The sequence below is a fragment of the Anomaloglossus baeobatrachus genome, chromosome 7 (assembly GCF_048569485.1).
Source record: "Anomaloglossus baeobatrachus isolate aAnoBae1 chromosome 7, aAnoBae1.hap1, whole genome shotgun sequence".
Classification (NCBI taxonomy): domain Eukaryota; kingdom Metazoa; phylum Chordata; class Amphibia; order Anura; family Aromobatidae; genus Anomaloglossus; species Anomaloglossus baeobatrachus.
In genome coordinates, this window is record NC_134359.1 from 185340507 (window position 1) to 185363199 (window position 22693).

A 22693-nucleotide genomic window follows, 5' to 3' on the forward strand; every position below is an offset into this window, starting at 1 on the left:
TAGTACTACAATACAGATACAGTCCAGGATAACTCACAGCCGTCACATATACACAGAAAGTAGAGTTAAGCCTGCTTTACACGTTTCAATTACATATGCGATCTCGTATGCCATCGCACACGCCCCCATCGTATGGGTGGAACGGGCAATTTGTTGCCCGTGTCACACAAACGATTAAACCCCATCACACTTACCTTCCAAACGACCTCGATGTGGGCGGCGAACAACCACTTTCTGGAGTGGGAGGGACGTTCGGCGTCACAGCGACGTCACACAGCGGCCGGCCAATAGAAGCGGAGATGAGCGGGACATAAACATCCCGCCCACCTCTTTCCTTCCGCATTGCCGGTGGGACGCAGGTAAGCTGTGTTCATCGTTCCCGGGGTGTCGCACGGAGCGATGTGTGCTGCCTTGGGAACATTGAACAACCGGACGTTCAATTTTTAGAAATTGAATGACGTGTATGCGATCAACGTTTTAACGCACAATCAGGGTCGTACGTAGCTGTCACACACTACAATATCACTAACGATGCCGGATGTGCGTCACTTACGACGTGAACCCGCCGACACATCGTTAGATATATTGTAGCGTGTAAAGCCCGCTTTACTCACATATTATTTATTGATACCAATGTTAAGGCAGCCAGGGCCGGCTCCAGGTTTTGTGGCCTCCGGGTGAAAGAGCCTCAGTGGACCCCATCCACACACAGACACGCACATACAAGCATACGTACATATACATATTTGAAGACAAATTCAGAAAAATACATATAATCAGACAAATATATGCACAGTCATATACACTGACATACATGCAGACACAGACGCATTAGGGCTCGTACGCACGTTGCGTAATTTCATGCATTTACGCTGCGTATAGCACTGCAGTGTAAATGCATGCGTCCTGTATCCCCTGCACAATCTATGTAGATTGTGCATGATACGTGCACACGTTGCTTTTATGAACACAGCGATTTGGGTGCTAAAATGTTGACCCAAATCTGTGCGTTCATAAAACGAGCATGTCAATTATTCTGTGCGCTATGGATGCAGCTCACACTGTCTATGGTGGGGGCAGCAGCCAGAGCGCATGAAATCGGCTTTTTCTGTACAGAAAAACTGCATCCATTATGCAGTGTTTCTGCAGCGATTTAACACGCACATGTGCTGTCAAATCGCTGCAGAATATTCAGCAGATACGTGCGCATGAGCCCTTACAGGTATTAATATGGGGAAGTCGCCAGCAGCCTCACTCACCTCTCCCGCTTGTTTCTGTCCAGCTCCTTCAGGGCATGTGGCTGTGTTTTACGATGGCTGTCACTAACAGACATGACTGCACACTGACAGCACTGCTGTATATACATCACAGGAGGGGCTGGGGGCTACAATATATACATTACAGGAGAGGCAGGGGGCTTAGACGTTACTGGAGTGGCAAACAGCTCTGGTGGTGTACTCATTACTGGGATGGGTGACATAGCGCTCTGGGGGACCCATATAGTTCTGGGGGGGCCACAAAGACTGCTCTAATTCTTATATACACACACAAAGTACTGCTTCTTACACACACAGCTCTGACTCACACATACACACCCACACCCACAGCTCTGACACACACAAATACAATGCACCCCCCATTACTCCATACACACACACACACACACACACGCACACACACACAATGCACCCACCCATCACCCCCTACACACACACACACACACACAATGCACCCCACATCACCCCCTACACACACACAGACACACACACACACACACAATACAATGCACCCCCCATCACCCACTACACACACACATACACAGACAGACACACACGCACACAATGCACCCCCCCATCCCCCTCTACACACACACACACACACACACACACACACAATGCACCCCCCATCACCCCCTACACACACACACACACACACACACACACACACACACACACTAGAATGCACCCTCCATTACCCCTCTCCCCACACACACAATACAATGCACCCTCCATTACTCCTCCCCCCACACACACAATACAGTGCACCCCCATTACCCCTCCCCCCACACACAATACAATGCAACCCCTACACACACACACAATACAATGCACCCCCATCACCCCCTACACACACACACACACAATGCACCCACCCATCACCCCCTACACACACAATGCACCCCACATCACCCTCTACACACACACCCCACATCACCCCTACACACACACACACACACACACACACTACAATGCACCCCCCCATCACCCCTACACACACACACTCACACACACACAATGCACCCCCCTCACCCCTACACACACACACACACACACACAATACAATGCACCCCCCATTATCCCTCTCCCCACACACACAATACAATGCACCCCCCATTACCCCTCCCCACACACACAATACAATGCACCCTCCATTGACCCTCCCCCCACACGCAATACAATGCACCCTCCATTACCCCTCCCTCCACACACAATACAATGCAACCCTCATCACCCCCTACACACACAAATTACACTCCTGCCTTCCCCCTCCCTCGGAATACAGTGCTCCTCCTCTGCCTGTCACAAAGCTGTGTTCCTTCACAAATATTCCCCGTTATGTGTCCTCAGCCCCTCCCCACTCATCCCCATTAATTAAACCTGTCTCTTCAGCTCCTCCATGGAGCGCTTACCGCTGCCTGATGTATCCTGTGTGGCGCCCGCAGCACTGTGATGACGTCAGCAAGGTGCTGATCTCATCACGTTGCTGCACGTCGGGGGCGGGGCCCAGTCCCGGCGCGCTGTTCAAATGTATTTACGTCTGAAAGACGCAAATACATTTGAATAAGAAGGACGAAGCTGCGGTCACCGACACCGGCTCTGCTGTGCTCGTCTGCAGTGTGTACATGCCGAGCACACAGCACACAGCAGAGCTGGCACAGCACAGCGCGCTGCCACCTGCTGCAGCTAGTGTGCCTGGCATGTACACTCTGCAGAGGAGCACGGCGGGGACAGCAAATACAGCGGCCCACTACACCATGCCCCCCTGCCCCTCGCTGGGTACGGCCGCAGCACATAGCAGGGAGCTCATTGGCACACCTCTGACCCCGGAAGTGCAAGCGCTGGTACTTCCGGGGTCAATCAGCGTCCTGTGCCCGCAGTTTGTTTTTGCATCTTAAAAATGCAGATACAAATAAATGGCGGTGCGCCAACACCCTGCGCCCCCCTTCTCCCCCGAAAACACAGCTCATTTATTAGACTGTCTGACTGCCGAGACCCACCAACCGGTTCCCCCTCCCCACCGCGCAATGAATGAGACCACACATGGAATATCTTTCTTTTGTACTTTATTGAAGGTATCCACGTAACACCATTCAATGTTGATATAAAAAGAGGGTTGCTTGTTATTTTGGCCACAGCTTTAACCACAGGCACAAATCCGCCTTAAACCTGAGGGAGGAGGCCCGATGCCTACGGCCGTCCGTGGCAGGTTGGCTCTCACCAAATCCCTCTTCCACCCGCTGAGACTTTGAAATTGAACCATAACCTTTTTCCATAGGCACAAAACCGCCTTAAACCTGAGGGAGGAGGCCCAATGCCTACGACCGTCCGTGGCAGGTTGGCTCTCCAAATCCCTCTTCCACTGGCTTTGACTTCCGAACTTGTAACAGAACCTTCTTAAGGGAGGGAGGGCGGGCGATGCTCACCTTGAGGGTAGATTGTGGTAAGAGGAAGGAGGGACTCCGGAGGCTGCTTATATGCCCTGGAGGAGGTCCCAGCAGGAAAGGGGGGTCAGCGGGGGGCATTGCACAATGGGAAGGAGGGAGAGGTGACCATGGGGGACGTAGCGAGGGGCTCAGCAGTCAGGGGCAGCGGCATCGGCCGCAGTGCCCTGCAGACTGCCGAGACCCACCAACCGGTTCCCCCTCCCCACCGCGCAATGAATGATACCACACATGGAATATCTTTCTTTTGTACTTTATTGAAGGTATCCACGTAACACCATTCAATGTTGATATAAAAAGGGGGTTGCTTGTTATTTTGGCCACAGCTTTAACCACAGGCACAAATCCGCCTTAAACCTGAGGGAGGAGGCCCGATGCCTACTGCCGTCCGTGGCAGGTTGGCTCTCACCAAATCCCTCTTCCACCGGCCACGGAGTGGCGAAGGCCCAAGCCTGAGATGCGACCCCCACACAGGGCCCTTATGGCCCGCTCAACCCCGTCCTTACTGTCCGACAGGAAATTGTCTAGGCCTATATCATTAAGGCTAAAACCATCCTCTAGCACCAAACGGCTGACCTCTGACTCCAGCATCTCGTGCCCCAGCACTATCCCTCTTCCTGACGCTATAAATTTGGCGATCCGCATATTAAAGTGTCGCATTGACCTTTCCACAGCTGCTATGTTCCTTGCCCCTGTACAACTCAATCTCGGTAATTTACTGGACCATACCCCCACTACGTTGCTAAAGAAGCTGCTGAACTTATCTAGGAAAGAAGCTGCTGAACTTATCTAGGACCACTTGCATGACCGCAAGCAGATCCTGGATCCTCACATTTACCAGGTCATTTCCACCCGTGAATGACCAGCACTACTGGGCCAGTGGCTACTCTGGATATGCTCAGTACCACGGGCAGGACCTGGGCCCAGGCCAGGCCCTGAACTCTTCTCCAGTGAAACTTGAGGTCACAAACTCCCAGCACGCTTCCACCCGGTCTCGACTCGGCCCGCCGTGCTGCCCAGAATATGTGTGAGTGACCTAGGATCCAGATGCTAGGTCTCGACAGATCTAAAAGAAAAACTGTTACCTCTCTTGTATGCAAAACATTTTCCATCATCGTGTCAGTAAACATCATTGTATTAATGTTTCTTTAGGTTTGAAGGTGCTTAGCTAACCGAAATGATATACATATATTTATTTAACAATTTATTTTATTTTATTTTTTTTTTTGTGTAATATATAAACGTGCCAAACAGTGGACAACTGGTGGCAGGGAACTACAGGACTGTACGGATAGGTATGAAGCTGGCCCTTGCTGCCTCGGTTGTCGTGTCGATGCGGAAGGAGTGCATGCCATAATCTCCTGGTTGTAGGTCCAGGTAGGAAATAGACATTTTGAGCAATGCCGAAAGTTGTGTCGCCATGAGTGGGATCCCTCTGCGTGCTCCAAGAAGAATTTGTTGGGAACCCAAGACTCTAAGTGTCGCTGCAAGGTAAGGATGGGACATACCTGAAAACGGGAAAATAGGGAACCAAACTCCTCTACCGAGCTGATCTGTTTTGGAGTGCCTTATGCGAACCCGTACTCCACCATTGCAAACTATAACATTGTCGCGTAGCAGACCACCGGGGCGACCTAAGGACCTGCTAACTAATTCGCTGACCGTCAAGGCTCCGAAGAATGCTAGCGAGAAGGCGGCCGAGAACAAGAGGACCTCGATGTCATTAGTGCAAATGTCGCCTAGCTGGTTTATTACGCCGGAAAGGATGGCGAATGAAATGGCCTTCCTGTTCTGAACAGAAAGGCCTTGGTGATATCGGTCATTCCACGAACCTGAAAGTGAGAGGCTATTCCTGCAACCCGCTACTACGCTACTGTGCCCGGCAAGCCACTGGTATGTAGATGCGTTATGTCTCGAGCAACGTAATTGCTAAGAAAAAAAACGCGGACACCTGGCTAGGCAGCGGTTGAACTATATTGAAATCATTCGTCCCAAGCCTTACCATACAAATGCCACATTGATGGGATGCCTTAACCAGCGGAATCAACTGTCCACGGGGACCGTCCAGAGGGACTGTGGACACTTTTGGCCATTGTTGTCAGATTCTGGGTGCAATGCTCGAAACTTCTGAAAATCAAACGCAATAAGGCATCAGCGATAGTGTTATCAATCCCCGGTATGTGGCTGGCCCTGAACCAGATATTATGTTCAAGGCTCTTGAGAACTAAGTATCGTAGCAAGCTGATGACCGGTTGTGAGGAAGATGCGAGGTGGTTAACGGCGTGGACGACACTTATGTAGTCAGTCCTGAAGCGGGTCCGATTGTTCGCCAACTTTTCTGCCCAAAGAGTTGTAGCTACTATTATAGGGAACAGCTCGAGTAAAGTGTTTTTTTTTTTTTTTTTTTTGTTGGGCCAGCGATTAGCGTACCAATTGGGACCAGAGCCGGCACAGCACAGCGCGCTGCCACCTGCTGCAGCTAGTGTGCCTGGCATGTACACTCTGCAGAGGAGCACGGCGGGGACAGCAGATACAGTGGCCCACTACACCATGCCCCCCTGCCCCTCGCTGGGTACGGCCGCAGCACATAGCAGGGAGCTCATTGGCACACCTCTGATCCCGGAAGTGCAAGTGCTGGTACTTCCGGGGTCAATCAGCGTCCTGTGCCCGCAGTTTGTTTTTGCATCTTAAAGATGCAGATTCAAATAAATGGCGGTGGGCCAACACCCCGCGCCCCCCTTTCCACCCGAAAACAGCTCATTTATTAGACTGTCTTTATGGAGGGGGAGAGGGTGTGAAGAAAAAAAAAATGCTGACAGGTGCCTAGTGGCAAGTATGGCCCTGGTGGTGGGGGCCCCCTTGAAAGCTCTTTTGGTGGGGGCCCTGGGGCTGGAGCCCCGCCTGCCCCGCCTATAATCCGGCCCTGGTTACCTGCATTGCTCAGGTGTGATTTTGGGCCATTCTTCTACACAAACACTCTTCAAGTCATGAATGTTCCTTGGACTCCTTCTATGAACTCTGAGCTTCAGTTCCTTCCATAAATTGTCTATTGGATTCAGGTCAGGTGATTGGCTGGGCCATTCTAGCAACTTTATTTTCTTTCTCTGAAACCAATTGAGAGTTTTCTTGGCTGTGTGTTTGGGATCATTGAGTTGCCGAAATGTCTACCCTCATTTCATCTTCATCATCCTGATAGATAGCAGCAGCTTTTTATCAATAATCTATCAGTACACTGGGTGCAGAATTATTAGGCAAATGAGTATTTTGATCGCATGATAATTTTTATACATGTTGTCCTACTCCAAGCTGTATAGGCTTGAGAGCCAACTACCAATTAAGTAAATTAGGCGATGTGCATCTCTGTAATGAGGAGGGGTGTGGTGTAATGACATCAACACCCTATATAAGGGGTACATACCTTTTAGGCAACTTCCTTTCCTTTTGCAAAATGGGTCAGAAGAGAGATTTGACGGGCTCTGAAAAGTCTAAAATTGTGAGAAGTCTTGCAGAGGGATGCAGCAGTCTTGAAATTGCCAAACTTTTGAAGCGTGATCACCAAACAATCAAGCATTTCATGGCAAATAGCCAACAGGGTCGCAATTAGCGTGTTGGGCAAAAAAGATGCAAAATAACTGCCCATGAATTGAGGAAAATCGAGCGTGAAGCTGCCAAGATGCCATTTGCCACCAGTTTGGCTATATTTCAGAGCTGCAGCGTTACTGGAGTATCAAAAAGCACAAGGTGTGCCATACTCAGGGACATGGCCAAGGTAAGGAAGGCTGAAAAACAACTACCTTTGAACAAGAAACATAAAACGTCAAGACTGGGCCAAGAAATATCTTAAGAATAATTTTTCAAAGGTTTTATGGACTGATGAAATGAGAGTGACTCTTGATGGGCCAGAGGCTGGATCAGTAAAGGGCAGAGAGCTCCACTCCGACTCAGATGCCAGCAAGGTGGAGGTGGGGTACTGATATGGGCTAGTATCATCAAAGATGAACTTGTGGAACCTTTTCGGGTTGAGGATGGAGTGAAGCTCAACTCCCAGACCTACTGCCAGTTTCTGGAAGACAACTTGTTGAAGCAGTGGTACAGGAAGAAGTTGGTATCGTTCAAAAAAACCATGATTTTCATGCAGGACAATGCTCCATCACATGCATCCAACTACTTCACAGCGTGGCTGGCCAGTAAAGGTCTAAAAGATGAAAAAATAATGACATGGCCCCCTTGTTCACCTGATCCGATCCTCATAGAGAACCTGTGGTCCCTCATAAAATGTAAGATCTACAGGGAGGGGAAAAAAGTACACAATGTCTGGGAGGCTGCACGCAATGTTGATCGTAAACAGATCAAGCAACTGACAAAATCTATAGATGGTAGGCTGTTGAGTGCCATCATAAAGAAAGGTGGCTATATTGGTCACTAATTTTTTCGGGTTTTGTTTTTGCATGTCAGAAATGTTTATTTCTAAATTTTGTGTAGTTATATTGGTTTACCTTGTGAAAATAAACAACTGAGATGGGAATATATTTGTTTTTTATTAAGTTGCCTAATAAGTCTGCACTGTAATAGTTACCTGCACAAACAGATATCCTCCTAAGATAGCCAAATCTAAAAAAAAACTCCACTCCCACTTCCAAAAATATTAAACTTTGATATTTGAGTCTTTTGGGTTGATTGAGAACATAGTTGTTGATCAATAATAAAAAAAATCCGCTAAAATGCAACTTGCCTAATAATTCTGCACTCAGTGTACATTTGTCTATTTATCCTTTTTTTAAGTATATGAAGCTGCCAGTGCTGGAAAATTGCCCCACGCCATGATATTCCCCCCTCCAAACTTCACTGTTGGTATGCTGTTAAAAGCCTCCAAATATGGTGTATCGTGACATCCAAAGAGTTGAATTTTGGTCTCATCTGACCAGACTGTATTCTCCCTGTATTTCGTAGGCTTCTCTAAATGTTCAAAAACTGACAAAGGCTTAAATATTGGGCACTATTTAAACAAAGCAATCCATCGCTTTTGTTTCAGCCGCTTACCTGAAGCAAAATACAGAGCTTTTTAACACTATATGGCAGTAAACTTCAGCTCGCATAAATGGTGCTCATTTCAAACAGTCCAGATCCATATCCATTTTGCATGGACTTGTAGATGCGTCTGGGTGAGACGCGAAACAGCTGTCATCCGGCGTGTTGTGTGCTCCCCCTCCCTCACTACCTTTACCCGCATTTTTGATGTCAGAATAAATTCCGTTTTCAATGCAAGACCGGTGAGTGCCTTTCATTTTCTTCAAGTTATAAAATGGATGTGGCTTCTCTAAATGTTGTTGAGGAAACTTTAAACGTGTTTGAACATTCTTTTTGTTCAGCAATCGAGTCTTGCTGGTGAGCGTTCATACAGGCCATGGAAGTTGAGTGTATTACTTGGGGTTTTTTTTTAATATTTGTATCTGCTGATTCCAAGTCTTTCTATAGCTCTCTACAGGTGGTTCTTGGCTCTTGGACAACTATTTTAATAATTCTTTTCATTCCACAGTCTGAAATCTTGCCTGGAGGAACTGGTCTTTCTTGGTTTATGGTGAAATGATGTTTTTTCCACTTCCTGATTATGACACCAACAGTGCTCAATGGAACCTTCAGTAATATAGAAATTTTGTAACCAATACCATCAGTATGTTTTACAACAATAAGATTGTGAAGGTCTTGAGTCATCTCACTGGTTTTACCCATTATGAGATGTTTCTTGGGTGGTACCTTGGTAATGAGATACTATTTTATGGGCCAGCAGATCAACCAATATTATTTTTACTAAGTGGTAGGATTGCTTTCTAATTTGTGATAACTTTCAGATTGTGCCATCACTTTCCATGGCTTTTTTTGCCTCTTTTGCTGCATGTGTTCAATACTTTCCCTGCGTCATTTCTCATTATTACACATCGCTTTATTTATGGACATCTATGGTTTTATATGTTTTACTGTATGGTTTGGATGGGTTGTTATCAACATATGGAGAGAATGTCATGTCCGTAGCACCTTTAGAAATATATTGTATTTACTTAGAAAATTGGTGACGTGTTCATCCGCTGTATATGCACTCCTCAATATTGAAATTGTAACATTAGGAAGGAAAAGTGATGAAGTTATGGAAATCACAGGATCAGTAGAGATATTAATGATATGTAAATGATAGAAAGTTGAAACAAAATTATAAAACCATCGTGATTTATTCAGCATTGAGTATAAGCGCCATGTACAGAAATCCCCACAGTTAAAAACCTTGGCATATTATCAGTAAGGTTATAATGGTTGCCTGATGAATGTTCTGCTATGCCAAATGCACTCATGCAGTCAAATCTTCAAGATCCGCTGCTGGCAATTTCTGACCAATGATGTCCCAGATGTGATCAATGGGAGAGAAGTCTAGAGACGCTGTAGGCTAAAATAACATTTTAACAAAAGCTGCTCACAGTAGCATAAGGAACATGCAACTTGGAGTTGTTTTGATGCAATATTGTTCTTGGGACACTTTGAAATGGCCGAACGACTGATTCATTTTTCAACATGACAACACTGGACCGATTGTTACCCGTGCTACCATGAGCAGACAGCTTGGCTTAAACAGGTTATCATAGTTTACAGTGTCTCCAGACTTGTCTTCCATTGTGCACATCTGGGATGTTATTAGTTGGCAATTGCAAAAGCAGATGACAGTAGCAGATCTTGAATAACAGCACAAATGAATTCAATGTGGCTTAACACGCCTCAGACAACCATTAATAACAGCCAAAGCATGTACCTGTAAGTGCAGGGATTTCTGCACGTGACAGTTATACCTGATACTGAATAGACCGAGATGTCTTCAAAATGTTCTTTCCATTTTTTCATAATGTGCAAATCATGCAAGCCTATCAATCCTATGATTTTCATAGTTCCAATTTTTATTCTTGGTATTGCAAATACAATGTTAAGCATTGCCTTCATTTTATGGAAAAAGTAGGAATGCTACTTGTTATCAATTATCAAAATGTAAAGTGAGTGAACAAGAGTGGAATCTATACAAACTTAACTTCTTCACCCCTCCTCGGTGATTCTCCGGTTTTCATATTAATTTTTTCTTCCCCTTCTTCCAAGAGCCATAACTTTTTTATTTTTCCGTCAATATTCCCATATGAGGGATTGTTTTTTGCGGGAAGAGTTGTACTTTTGAATAAAACCATTACTTTTAACAATTCATGTACTGGAAACCGGAAAAAGATTCAAAGTGCAGTGAAATTGCAAAATAGTACAATTGCACGATTGTTTTGGGGTCTATTATTCCCCCGGTTGAAAAAGTTTAGCTTAGAAAAAAGATGTCTCAGAGATCTCATTTATATGTATAAATACATATGTGGTCAATATAAAGGACTAGCACATTCCTTGCAAAAGACAATACAAAGAACCAGGCGTCACTCACTGCGAGTGGATGGAAGGAAATTCCGGCAGCAAAATAGGAAAGGGTCCTTTACAGTTAGAGTAGTCAGATTGTGGAATGCCCTACCACAAGAGGTAGTAATGGCAGATACTATAACAGCTTTTAAAAAAGGGCTGGATGATTTCCTCAGTATACAAAACGTTGTAGGTTATAAATGATTTAATGACAAAATGTATAATTGGTGGAGTAAGGTAGAAATAAATGAACCTAGTTTTTTTTCAACCGATGTAACTATGTAACAAATTGTAGGGTGCAATTTCTTGTGTTACTCTAGTTAAAATAAAAAAGTGGGGGCTAAAGCAATATTTTTGTGGAAAAAATTTAATTTTTATTTTCACGGCTCAACTTAATAAAACTTTGTGAAATACCTGGACATTCAAGGTGCTAACCACATATCTAGATAAATTCCTTTAGGGGTCTAATTTCCAAAATGGATTGAATTATGGAAGGTTTCCACGGCTTAGGCACATGAAGGGCTCTACAAACATGACATGGTGTCCACTATCTACTATAGTCGATTTTGTGTTCCAAAAGTCAAGCGGTGCTCCTTCCCTTCCAAGCCTTGCCAAGTGCCCAAAGAGTAGTTTTCCACCACATATGGGGTATCAGAATACTCAGGAAAAAATGCATAACAAATTTTATTGTGTATTTTCTTCTGTTACCCTTGTGAAAATTAAAAAAATGGAGCTAAAGTAACATTTTTGTGGGAAAAAGTTATATTTTTGTCTTTTCTCTCCACATTACTTTAATTTCTGTGAAGCATCTAAAGGGTTAATTAATTTATTGACTGTGGTTTTGAGCACTTTGAGGGGTGCAGTTTTTTAGGCATTTTCTGTCACATAATTCACTAAAGGGTGCTTTACACGCTGCGGTATCGGTAACGATATATCGTCGGGGTCACGTCGGTAGTGACGCACATCCGGCACCGTTACCGTCATCGCAGCGTGTAAGACAAATGAGCGACGATCAACGAGCACAAAAACGTGAAAAATCGTTGCTCGTTGACACGTCGCTCATTTCCTTAATATCGCTGCTGCGACAGGTATGATGTTGTTTGTCGTTCCTGCGGCAGCACACATCGCTGTGTGTGACACGGCAGGAGCGACAAACATCTCCTTACCTGCCTCCACCGGCAATGCGGAAGTAAAGAGGTGGGCGGGATGTTACGTCCCGCTCTTCTCCGCCCCTCTGCTTCTATTGGACAGCTGCTGTGTGACGTCGCTGTGACGCCGCACGACCCGCCTCCTTAGAAAGAAGGCAGATCGCCGACAAGAGCGACGTCGCAGGGTAGGTAAGTCCGTGTGACGGGGGTTAGCGATGATGTGCGCTACAGGCAGTGAATTGCCCGTGTCGCACAACCGACGGGGGCGGATACGCTCACTAGCGATATCGGTACTGATATCGCAGCGTGTAAAGTACACTTTAAAGTCAATTTAAATATGTGGTCCATAAAAAAATTGATTTTGTAAATTTTGATGGAACAATGACACCTTTTAGCCCTTCTAACCCAATTGCAAAAATCATTTTTACCCTCCAAAAAGTGCTCCAAAAATACATGCACTTAAAGGTTATCTGTTAGAAAATAATACTTTTCAGACCAAGTATAGGCGCTCAGTGCACCCTTGGTCTAGCCAAATATTGAAGTCCAGCTTCCCACCTCCTGATTTTCCATCTCTCTTCACCCTTTTCTGTCTTTGCGAAATCAGAACTGTCGATCAAAGAAAAGTGTGTGTGTGTGGGGGGGATGAACATAGAGTGTCCATTTTTGGCTACACCAAGGGTGCCCCAAGCGCCCGTACTTGGTTGGAACAGTCATTCTGTGCTGACCAAGTCCCTGTATGGAAATGTGGTGCCCTGGGTCTTCAGGTGCCACAGGGTATTGCACCACTTTTCAGGGGTAAAAACTATCCTGGGTCAGGAGGGGGTTAACCTGCCGGTGCCTTCACAAAACACACACAAACAGCAGGTACTTACTCACGGGGGGTTGGACTAGGGAAGACAGGGGAGCCAGCCATCACAAAGCATGGGACTTCCCCAGTCGCTAGGACAACCACTGGGGGCGGGCACCACATGGGGTAGAAGTAGGCGCATCCATCACACTTTAGGCAGAACCTTCCTGGGCACAGCTTAGTTAGTGTTTTTTCTCTTCGTGGGCCCATGGCTTGGAGCAGTAGGCTCGGGCCGGGGTTCTGGATAGCAACCGGCTAGAGCCCATCGTGGCAGAGATCGGTACTCTGGGGCAGCGCTTGAACAACCTGTGAGTAAAAAGACTTGGAACTGCAGCCCCTGCCTCTGCCTCTCCTTTACCAGTGCCGTCGCCCAGCGCTTTGGCACAAACTGGGACCACAACCACCCCGTCATCCTCCCCGGGGTAAACCTGCTCCACCTAGGGGAGCGACACCATCCCGGCTGCATTTAACATCTGCCCCAGAGAGAGACCTTGTAGCGGCGGCCCCCATCCCTCGCCGCGTACCACAGGTGGCGTCACGACGATTCTAATAGACTTTAGTAACCTCAGACTACTACCTCCATGCTCCCTACCACCCTCCAATCCTCCTTCCTGTACTCCTCGGGGTAACGGAACCAGGTCAGGCCACCTCGTGACGACGCAGAGGATCTGCACCCCCGGCCCGGAACGAGTAGGTTAGAACACCTGCCCCATGGGCCGCTACAGAAACAAAAAAAGAAAATTCAAGTCCAAAAGTGGACATCTCCTAGGAGTTAAAATAAGGTCTTGTTATTGAGTCACATGGTCACACATGGCCACATTATACAGAACTTCCTTAGAGTATATGGAATGAAGGGATGTATTGTTTTTATGAGCATATTGTTTATACAATTTCCATTTATTTGCCATAGACATTAGCAATATAACATGTCAATAAATTTATAGATTTCTATTGCAAATGTACATAAATTGTTTTCATCATAAGCGTTAAATATTTAATATTTACATTGATTATTCATTTCTATTTTACAGCTTAAATATCCAAACGAAAATGAAGAGATTTTACTTCTTAGATCTATAATTGATGTAAATCTGCCTAAATTTCTGTCACATGATCTCCCTCTTTTTGAGGTAAGTTCTAAATTTCTTAATATAGCTTTACATGTAAAAACTAAAAGCCTGTAAATGAAGGTAATAAAAAAAGAAACTACAATTTACAATTTAAAGTGTGAATAAAGGAGTCCTTAACAGAAGTAGAAAAGATTATTTAGGTCTCAATTTGTACTACATTTCTGCTATATCTCAATGATTATTTCTTTGGGGTAAGGCCTCATTCAGACGACCGTGTGGCATGTACATGTAATATCCTTTTTTTCACGGACACAGCACATACCAAATTTATGGTCCTATTCTGGTATCTGTCTTTCACAGCTGAAAAGGGTCAATACAAGTCTATGGGCCCATGAAAATGTAAAGCATACCGATGGCATCAGAGTATCATCTGTGTGCTATCCGTATTTAAAGGGGTACCCCAAGAAATGTAATTAAAATAAATAACTTTACAACCAAGGATGTACTGGTACGTCCTTGGTCACCTCCCTCCAGTTACCATGGGCTCCTGCAGCGAACACGGTGTAATCGCCACACATGTCTGCTGATCTGATCAGCACACGTGTGGCTAAGAGGCGCGCCCGTTATCCCCTTAGATCAAACTGTTAAATACTAACATCAGATTTTAAATGCCTGCGGCAGGGATCGCATTGTTCCCCACCGCCATTGGGGGGCCCCATGACACGATAATGGGGCGCCAATGTGTTGTCTTGATAGCGCAGGGTCAGCTGATGACCCCTGAAGCTGCCATGACACACTTTCTGTGAGAGCCAACAGAGCACCGGCACTCAGGAGATGGAGCATTTCTGCTGATCAGAGCTATGCGTTCTGATCAGCAGAAATGCATAGGCGATCAAACTTTACAAAGATAAAGTCCCCTAGGGGGACTAGTAAAATAAATAAAAACAGTTTTAAAAGGAAAAATAAAAAAAAAAGTTCAAATCACCCCCCTTTTGCTTCATTCAGTTAAAAATGTTTCAAAAATATACACATATTTAGATCTGCCGCCTTCAGAAATGCCCTATCTATCAAAATTTTAAATCAGTTAATCTGGTAGGTACAAGGCGTGGCAAGAAAAAGATTCAAACGCCAAAATTGTGTTATTTGGTCACCGCAACATTTTTTTAAAAATGCAGTAACAGGCGATCAAAACAGCGCATTTACACAAAAATTGTATAATTAAAACTGTCATCTGAAGACGCAAAAAATAAGCCATCACTGAGCCCCAGATCCCAAAAAATGAAAACACTAGAGGTCCTGGAAAATGATGACTTTTTTTGGGCAAACTTCTGAATTTTTTTCACCCCTTACATAAATGCAAATGCACCCAGTATGTTTGGTATCTAGAAATTCGTACCGATGTGAGGCATCATACTGACAAGTCAGTTTTACATGATAAATAAACAAATGAATAAATGAACATGGTAAATAAAAAAAACCTCAAAAACTATTGTGCAATTGCACTTTCTTCACTATTTCTCCACATTTGGATTTTTTTTCCCATTTTCCAGTACACTATATGGTAAAACTTGAATATAAATAGGTTCAGCTCACCTCTTGTGCAACCATGGCCAGTTTTGAAGATCAGTGCACGGACAGTCAGCGGGCCGGTTCCTGGGAGCTTGAACAACAAGGGAGGTTTAATCCAGCACCTGAAAAATTATCCAGTCCCAAAAATGTTTTTCTTCTGGAGTCTTGATAAACTTTACATCATTTATTGGTGTATATAAAAAATATCCAATTTAAAAACATTGGCGTCTAAATGTAAATGTTTTTAAATTGATTGCAGCCTGATGTGCCCTCAGCCTGTGTGACAGTGTCTGCCTGCAACCAGTCATCGCTCATTGCGGCTCATTCATTCTCTCCCTAGAGCTCAATAAAAAAACAACAAAAAGAGGGATAAAAATCTCCTACAAAAATTCAGCAATTACTTACAGCAAATAGAGGGAAACAGTTAAAACCTGCAGCAAGACCCCCAAAAAGGTGGAGGCATCACAGGTGCAAGAGAAGCAAATCACTCACACACTTCCAATCGATAGATGGGGCGATTGCTGGATGATAAAATTGCACACAGATGGCTTGTATAGGGCACCGTTCAAACATGTAGGTGCACAGTATCTGGCTAGCAGCCTATTAGTTACACCCATACTATTCGACCAGATGGGCTGCCCAGTACTATCTAAGTGAACCATACAAGGACAGGGACTCCAATATACAAGGCCTACATTAAGGGGCCTGGCTGCATCCTGTATAGAATGTTATGTGTAAAACAATATATATAAAATATATATGAGGCATTAGATGGTATTATGGCCAGAATACGGTTGCCTCCAACCCATGTCAAGGGTCCTCATACTTGTGGGTCCCTACACTGATATATAAATAAAAGAGCAACAAAAAGAGGGATAAAAATCTCCTCCAAAAATTCAGCAATTGCTTACAGCAAATAGAGGGCAGCAGATATAACCTGCCCAGGCCAAGGAACTAATGCACTAGCAGGATGCAGCAAGACCCCCAATAAGGTGGAGGCATCACAGGTGCAAGAGAAGCAAATCACTCACACACTTCCAATCGATGGAGGGGGCGATTGCTGGATGATAAATTTGCACACAGATGGCTTGTATAGCCCTACATTAAGGGGCCTGGTTGCATCCTGTATAAAATGTTATGGGCAAAAAAAAAATATATATGTATAAAATATAGGTATTAGATGGTATTATGGCCTAAATGTAGGCCTTGTATATTGGAGTCCCCGTCCCTGTATGGTGCACTTAGACAGTACTGGGCAGCCCGTCTAGTCGAATAGTATGGGTGTAACTAATAGGCTGCTAGCCAGATACTGTGCACCTATACGTGTCAACGGCGCCCTATACAAGTCATCTGTCTGCAATTTTATCATCCGGCAATCACCCCCTCCATTGATTGGAAGTGTGTGAGAGATATGCTTCTTTTGCACCTGTGATGCCTCCACCTTATTGGGGGTCTTGCTGCATCTTGCTAGTGCATTAGTTCTCCCTGGAGCTCACAGCGGGCAGTCATGCGCTATGGCTAGTCGCTGTGACTAAGATGTAGTAGAGCTAGAATTGCCGTGGGACTTCGTGCAGATAACGTCGAACCTGCAGGGGTGTTTAGGGGGTTAATAAAGTGGTAAAAGAGGGTGCTTTTTGTATTTTATTCCAAATAAAGGGTTTTTCGGTGTCTGTGTTTATTTACTTTCACTTACAGATTAGTGATGGGGGGTGTCTCATAGACCTGCCATCACTAATCTAAAGCTTACTAGCAACTGTGGGCTGTTATTAACCCCTTATTACCCCGATTGCCACCGCACCAGAGCAATGGGAAGAGCCGGGTAAAGCACCAGGCTTGTCACATCTAATGGATGCGACAATCCTGGGCAGCTGCAGGTTGCTTATTTTAGGCTGGGGGGGCGGCCAATAACCACGGCCCTCCCTAGTCTGAGAATACCAGCCCCCAGCTGTAGGGCTTTATCTTGGCTGCGTATCAAAATTGGGGGGGGGACCTGACGCTGTTTTTTTAAATTATTTATTTAAATAATTTTTTAAAAAAGCCGCATATGGTTTCTCTTATTTTGATACATAGCCAAGATGAGCGCAGGGCTGGGGGCTGTAGCTTGTGGCTCTGCGCTTTATCTGTGCTGGTATCATAATATGGGGGGACCCTACTCCAAATGTTTTATTTATTTATTTATTTTTACTGTACGGGTAGAGTTACACTGACGTATGTCTTGCACGAGTGCAGTGAGAAAATCTCACATTGCACTCTGCCCCATGTAAGACAAAGCTGCAGCTCACATTTGTGAGTTTTTCCTCATCCCTAATCGGACTGAGGAAAAAATCACACCATGCTGCAATTGTCTGTGAGTCTCCTATCACTCACAGCTATACAATCCGTCTTCTTTATCAGGACAAACAAAAGGAACGGCATGCCGTTCCTTTTGTTTGTCCTGATGAAGAAGACTGATAAGTCTTTGAAACGTGTTGACCTGTGAAATTAAAGAAAAGGAATTTATTATATGTCCTGGATCTGGGTTTTTTAGCGCAGCATTTAGCCCGTTTTCTCTGAAACATTTTTATATTTTACCGCTTGCATCGGGGCTGCTGCTTACCACTATTCTATTTACATTGTCTTTCAAGGAGTTGTGTCTGTCATAACTACAGCAGGTGAGTACCTGTCCTATTCCCTGTGATTTACCTTATATCGGATAAGATCCTATGTGCGCTTCCTTTCCACAGTTATTCAGCTAAAATATCTTCATGATAATGTGAGCAATTATGACTATTATTTGTCTTAGGATCTTGTAAAAGGTGTGTGAAAAAGAAATAAGTATTTCAAGATTTTTTTGTTCTGTGCTTCCTTTTAGGGCATTACATCTGATCTGTTTCCTGGAGTGAAACTTCCTAAAGCTGATTATAATATCTTCCTAGAGGCAATAAAAGAAAATTGTGATCAAATGAATTTACAAATGACCAGCTTTTTTGTAGAAAAAATTCTACAAATATATGAAATGATGATTGTGCGTCATGGTTTTATGATTGTTGGAGAGCCTTTTGGTGGCAAGACCTCAGCCTACCGAGTCTTAGCTGCAGCACTGAATGACATTTGTGAAAAGGTATTGCCAAAATACTATTATTGTTCCTAGCACAAGCCCAATTAGAACATTTCTAAGTGATAAATCTTGGCAGACAACTTGTTCCAAAGGGTGCATTATAGACTTAAAAAGTTACAATTTTGTCTATTTAGTGCCTACCAGGGGGTGTAACAATCGCGGTCGCAAAAGGTGCAACCACAACTGGACCCGTGCTGGAAGAGGCCCACCAACGCCAGCAAATATTTCTGCTGCATATGCATCTGAGGATATACAAGTGCATCTCAATAAATTAGAATATCCTCAAAAAGTTAATTTATTTCTGTAATTCAATACAAAAAGGAAACACATATATCATATAGAGTCAATACCAACAGAGTGATCTATTTAAGTGTTTATTTCTGTTAATGTTGATGCTTATGGCTTACAGCCAACGAAAACCCAAAAGTCATTATCTCTGAAAATTAGAATATTATATAAGACCAACTGAAAAAAAGAATTTTAACTCAGAAATATTGGCCTACTGAAAAGTCTGTACAGTAAATGCACTCAATATTTAGTCGGGGTTCCTTTTGCATGAATTACTGCATCAGTGTGGCTTGGCATGGAGGCAATCAGCCTGTGGCATTGCTGAGGTGTTATGGTCCTGGAAGCCCAGGTTGCTGTGATAGTAGACTTCAGCTCATCTGCATTGTTGGGTCTGGTGTCTCTCATCTTCCTCTTGACAATACCCCATAGATTCTCTAAGGGGTTTAGGTGAATTTGCTGGCCAATCACGCATAGTGATGCTGTGGTTATTAAACCAGATACTGGTTCTTTTGGCAGTGTGGACAGGTGCCAAGTACTGCTGGAAAATGAAATTTCCATCTCCTAAAAGCTCATCGGCAGAGGGAAGCATGAAGTGCTCAAAAATTTCCTAGTAGATGGCTGCGCTGACTTTGGTCTTGATAAAACACAGTGGACCTACACCAGCAGATTACATGGCTCCACAAACCATCACAGATTGTGGAACGGCACACTAGACCTCAAACAGCTTGGATAGTGTGCCTCTCCACTGTGACTCTGGGACCTTGATTACCAAATTAAATGCAAAGTTTACTTTCATCTGAAAACAACACCTTGGACCACTGAGCAACAGTCCACTTTTCTCCTTGGCCCAGGTAAGACACTTCTGGCATTGTCTACTGGTGGCTTGACACAAGGAATGTGACAGTTGTAGCCCCTGTCTTGGATACATCTGTGTGTGGTGTCTCTTGATGCACTGATTCCAGCAGCAGTCCTCGTCTTGTGAATCTCCACAAATTTTTGAATGGCCTTTTCTTAACAATCCTATCAAGGCTGCAGTTATCCTAGTTGCTTGTGCACCTTTTTCTACCACTCTTTCTCCTTCCTCTCAACCTTCCACTAATGCTTGGATTCAGCACTCTGTAAACATCCAGCTTCTTTAGCAATGACCTTTTGTGGCTTAACCTCCTTGTGGAGTGTGTCAATGACTGCCTTTTGGACATCTGTCAAGTATGCAGTCTTCCCCATGATTGTGTAGCCTACTGAACCAGACTAAGGGACCATTTTAATTTATTAGGAAACATTTTCATGTGTTTTGTGGTAATTATTCTAATTTTCTGAGAAAATAACTTTTATATATACCAGGAAGGGGCCCAGGATGGGGGACATATATATCAGGATGGACAACATGTATACCAGGATGAGTGAGATGTTTACCAGGAAGGGTTACATACCAAAATGGGGTACATATATACGATGATAGGAGATATAAATACTAGGAAGAGGCTCAGGAAGGGGGATATGTACACCAGGATGGAGAAAATATATATCTGGAAGAGGCAAGATTGCGGGACACATATACCTGGAATGGGCTCAGGATGGGTGATATATATATCTGGAAGTGGCCCAAGGTAAGGGGTACATATATCTGAAAGGGGCCCAGAATGGATGACATATACACCTAGAAAGAACCGAAGATGGGAGACATTAGTACAGGATGCAGGACATTACTACATACTGAAGTGGGGTAACATATTTTTATAGCATTTAGAATTCTACAAGGGCCCATATGTATGACTAACATGCTAGGGGGGTGCCGAGGTCAAAATGTTGCACCAGGACCCATCAGATTTTAGTTATGCCTCTGGTGCCTAACTTATTTATAATATTTCCCAACATTGCCTCTTTTCAAAACTTGTTCCACATACTACAACTCTCCGTAATTTACCCCACATAGTGCCCCTCTCCCTAAGATCCCCTCCATGCTGCCCCTCTCTGTAATGTCCATCACATGGCACCCCTCTCCATATGTCCCCCACACTGCATACATGTCCCCCCACACTACCCATCTCCATCATACATGTCCCCCCACACTACCCATCTCCATAATGTTCCCTCCACAATTTTCCTATCCGTTATGTCTGTCACACTGCCCCTTTCCATAATGTCCACCCCACACTGCTTCTATCTATAATGGCCTACACACATTGCCGAATTGTAAACTGTGCCACCTCCACAATTTTCCTCCGTTGTTCCATAAGGTGCCCTCACAGTAATAGTAATACTAACACCAATCCCAGCCCACCACTCCCCTTATAATAATAATAATAATAATAATAATAATAATAATAATAATAATATATTCAGTCTCTGGCTTCTCTTGGAATACTTATTGATTCCCGCCAAGTCCTCGCAAGCCACTAAACTGTGTCACCGGCAACAGCAGCAGTGTGATGAGGTCACACCATGAAATACACATTCATATGCTGCAAGGAACTAGTGTTCTGATCAACAACAGTTCATACAAAAACACTTGATATGAAATGTCTTTTTTTCAGGGCCTTTTAGATGAAAACAAAGTTCAAATAACGGTACTGAATCCCAAATCTATAACCATGGGGCAACTTTATGGACAATTTGATCCAGTGTCTCATGAATGGTCTGATGGAATACTGGCAGTTAGTTTCAGGGCATTTGCTTCTTCAATGGTAAGTTACGTTGTCTATAATGACTATGCCTCTTTTCCATAGAATTACCCTCTCAGTTGTAAATATATATACAGTGCTCAGAATAAATGAGTTCACCTCTTTTGAAAAGTAACATTTTAATCAATATTTATCAACACAAGAACAGTTTCCAAAAGTTTGACAAGACTGAGTTTCATCCAATATTTTTTTAACGCACAACATGTAAGTAAGACTAGTAATATAACTTATTACAAAATCTTCTGTTTTATTCAAATTAATTGATGCAAAAATAAATATACCCCACACCAAAAACAACTACTTCTAGTATTTTGTATGACCTCCATGGCTTTTATGCACCAAGTCTTTTAGGCATGGAGTGAATGAGTTGGTGTCATATTACAACATCTATATTTTTCGATTCTTCAAGAATGGTCTTTTAGAGCCTGGATGCTGGATGGAGTGTGATGGTCAACTTGTCTCTTCAGAATTTCACATAATTGTTCGATAGGGCTGAGATCAGGAGACAAACGTAACCACTTAACCACTTTCAACCTGTTCATCTTCATAAATGCAGCAGATGTGTATTTTGGATCAATGACAATTTGGAAGAGGGCATGTCTACCAAGGGCATGGAGTGATGGCAGCATCTTCTCTCTCAATATAGAGCAGTGCATCTGTGAATTCATGATACCATCCATAAAATGTGATGTAGCTTCCCGACACCAGCAGCACTCATGTAGCCCCACATAAGAACATTGCCACCACCATATTTCACTTAGGCTCCATGTATTTTTCTTTGTACTTGCCATACAGTTTTGAAGCCATCAGTTCCAAAAACATTTATCTTAGTCTCATTACTCCAGAG

General features: G+C 44.1%; 1 protein-coding gene across 1 annotated transcript in view; it reads left to right on the forward strand.

Annotated features, from left to right (window-relative positions):
- The window catches only part of DNAH7 (dynein axonemal heavy chain 7), an 880767-nt gene that overhangs the window by 359378 nt on the left and 498696 nt on the right, over positions 1 to 22693 (forward strand). The window contains exons 28-30 of the mRNA XM_075317837.1: positions 14173 to 14271; positions 18632 to 18880; positions 21700 to 21849. Of these exons, the coding sequence (XP_075173952.1) occupies positions 14173 to 14271; positions 18632 to 18880; positions 21700 to 21849 (498 nt within the window). The remainder of the gene's footprint in view (positions 1 to 14172; positions 14272 to 18631; positions 18881 to 21699; positions 21850 to 22693) is intronic.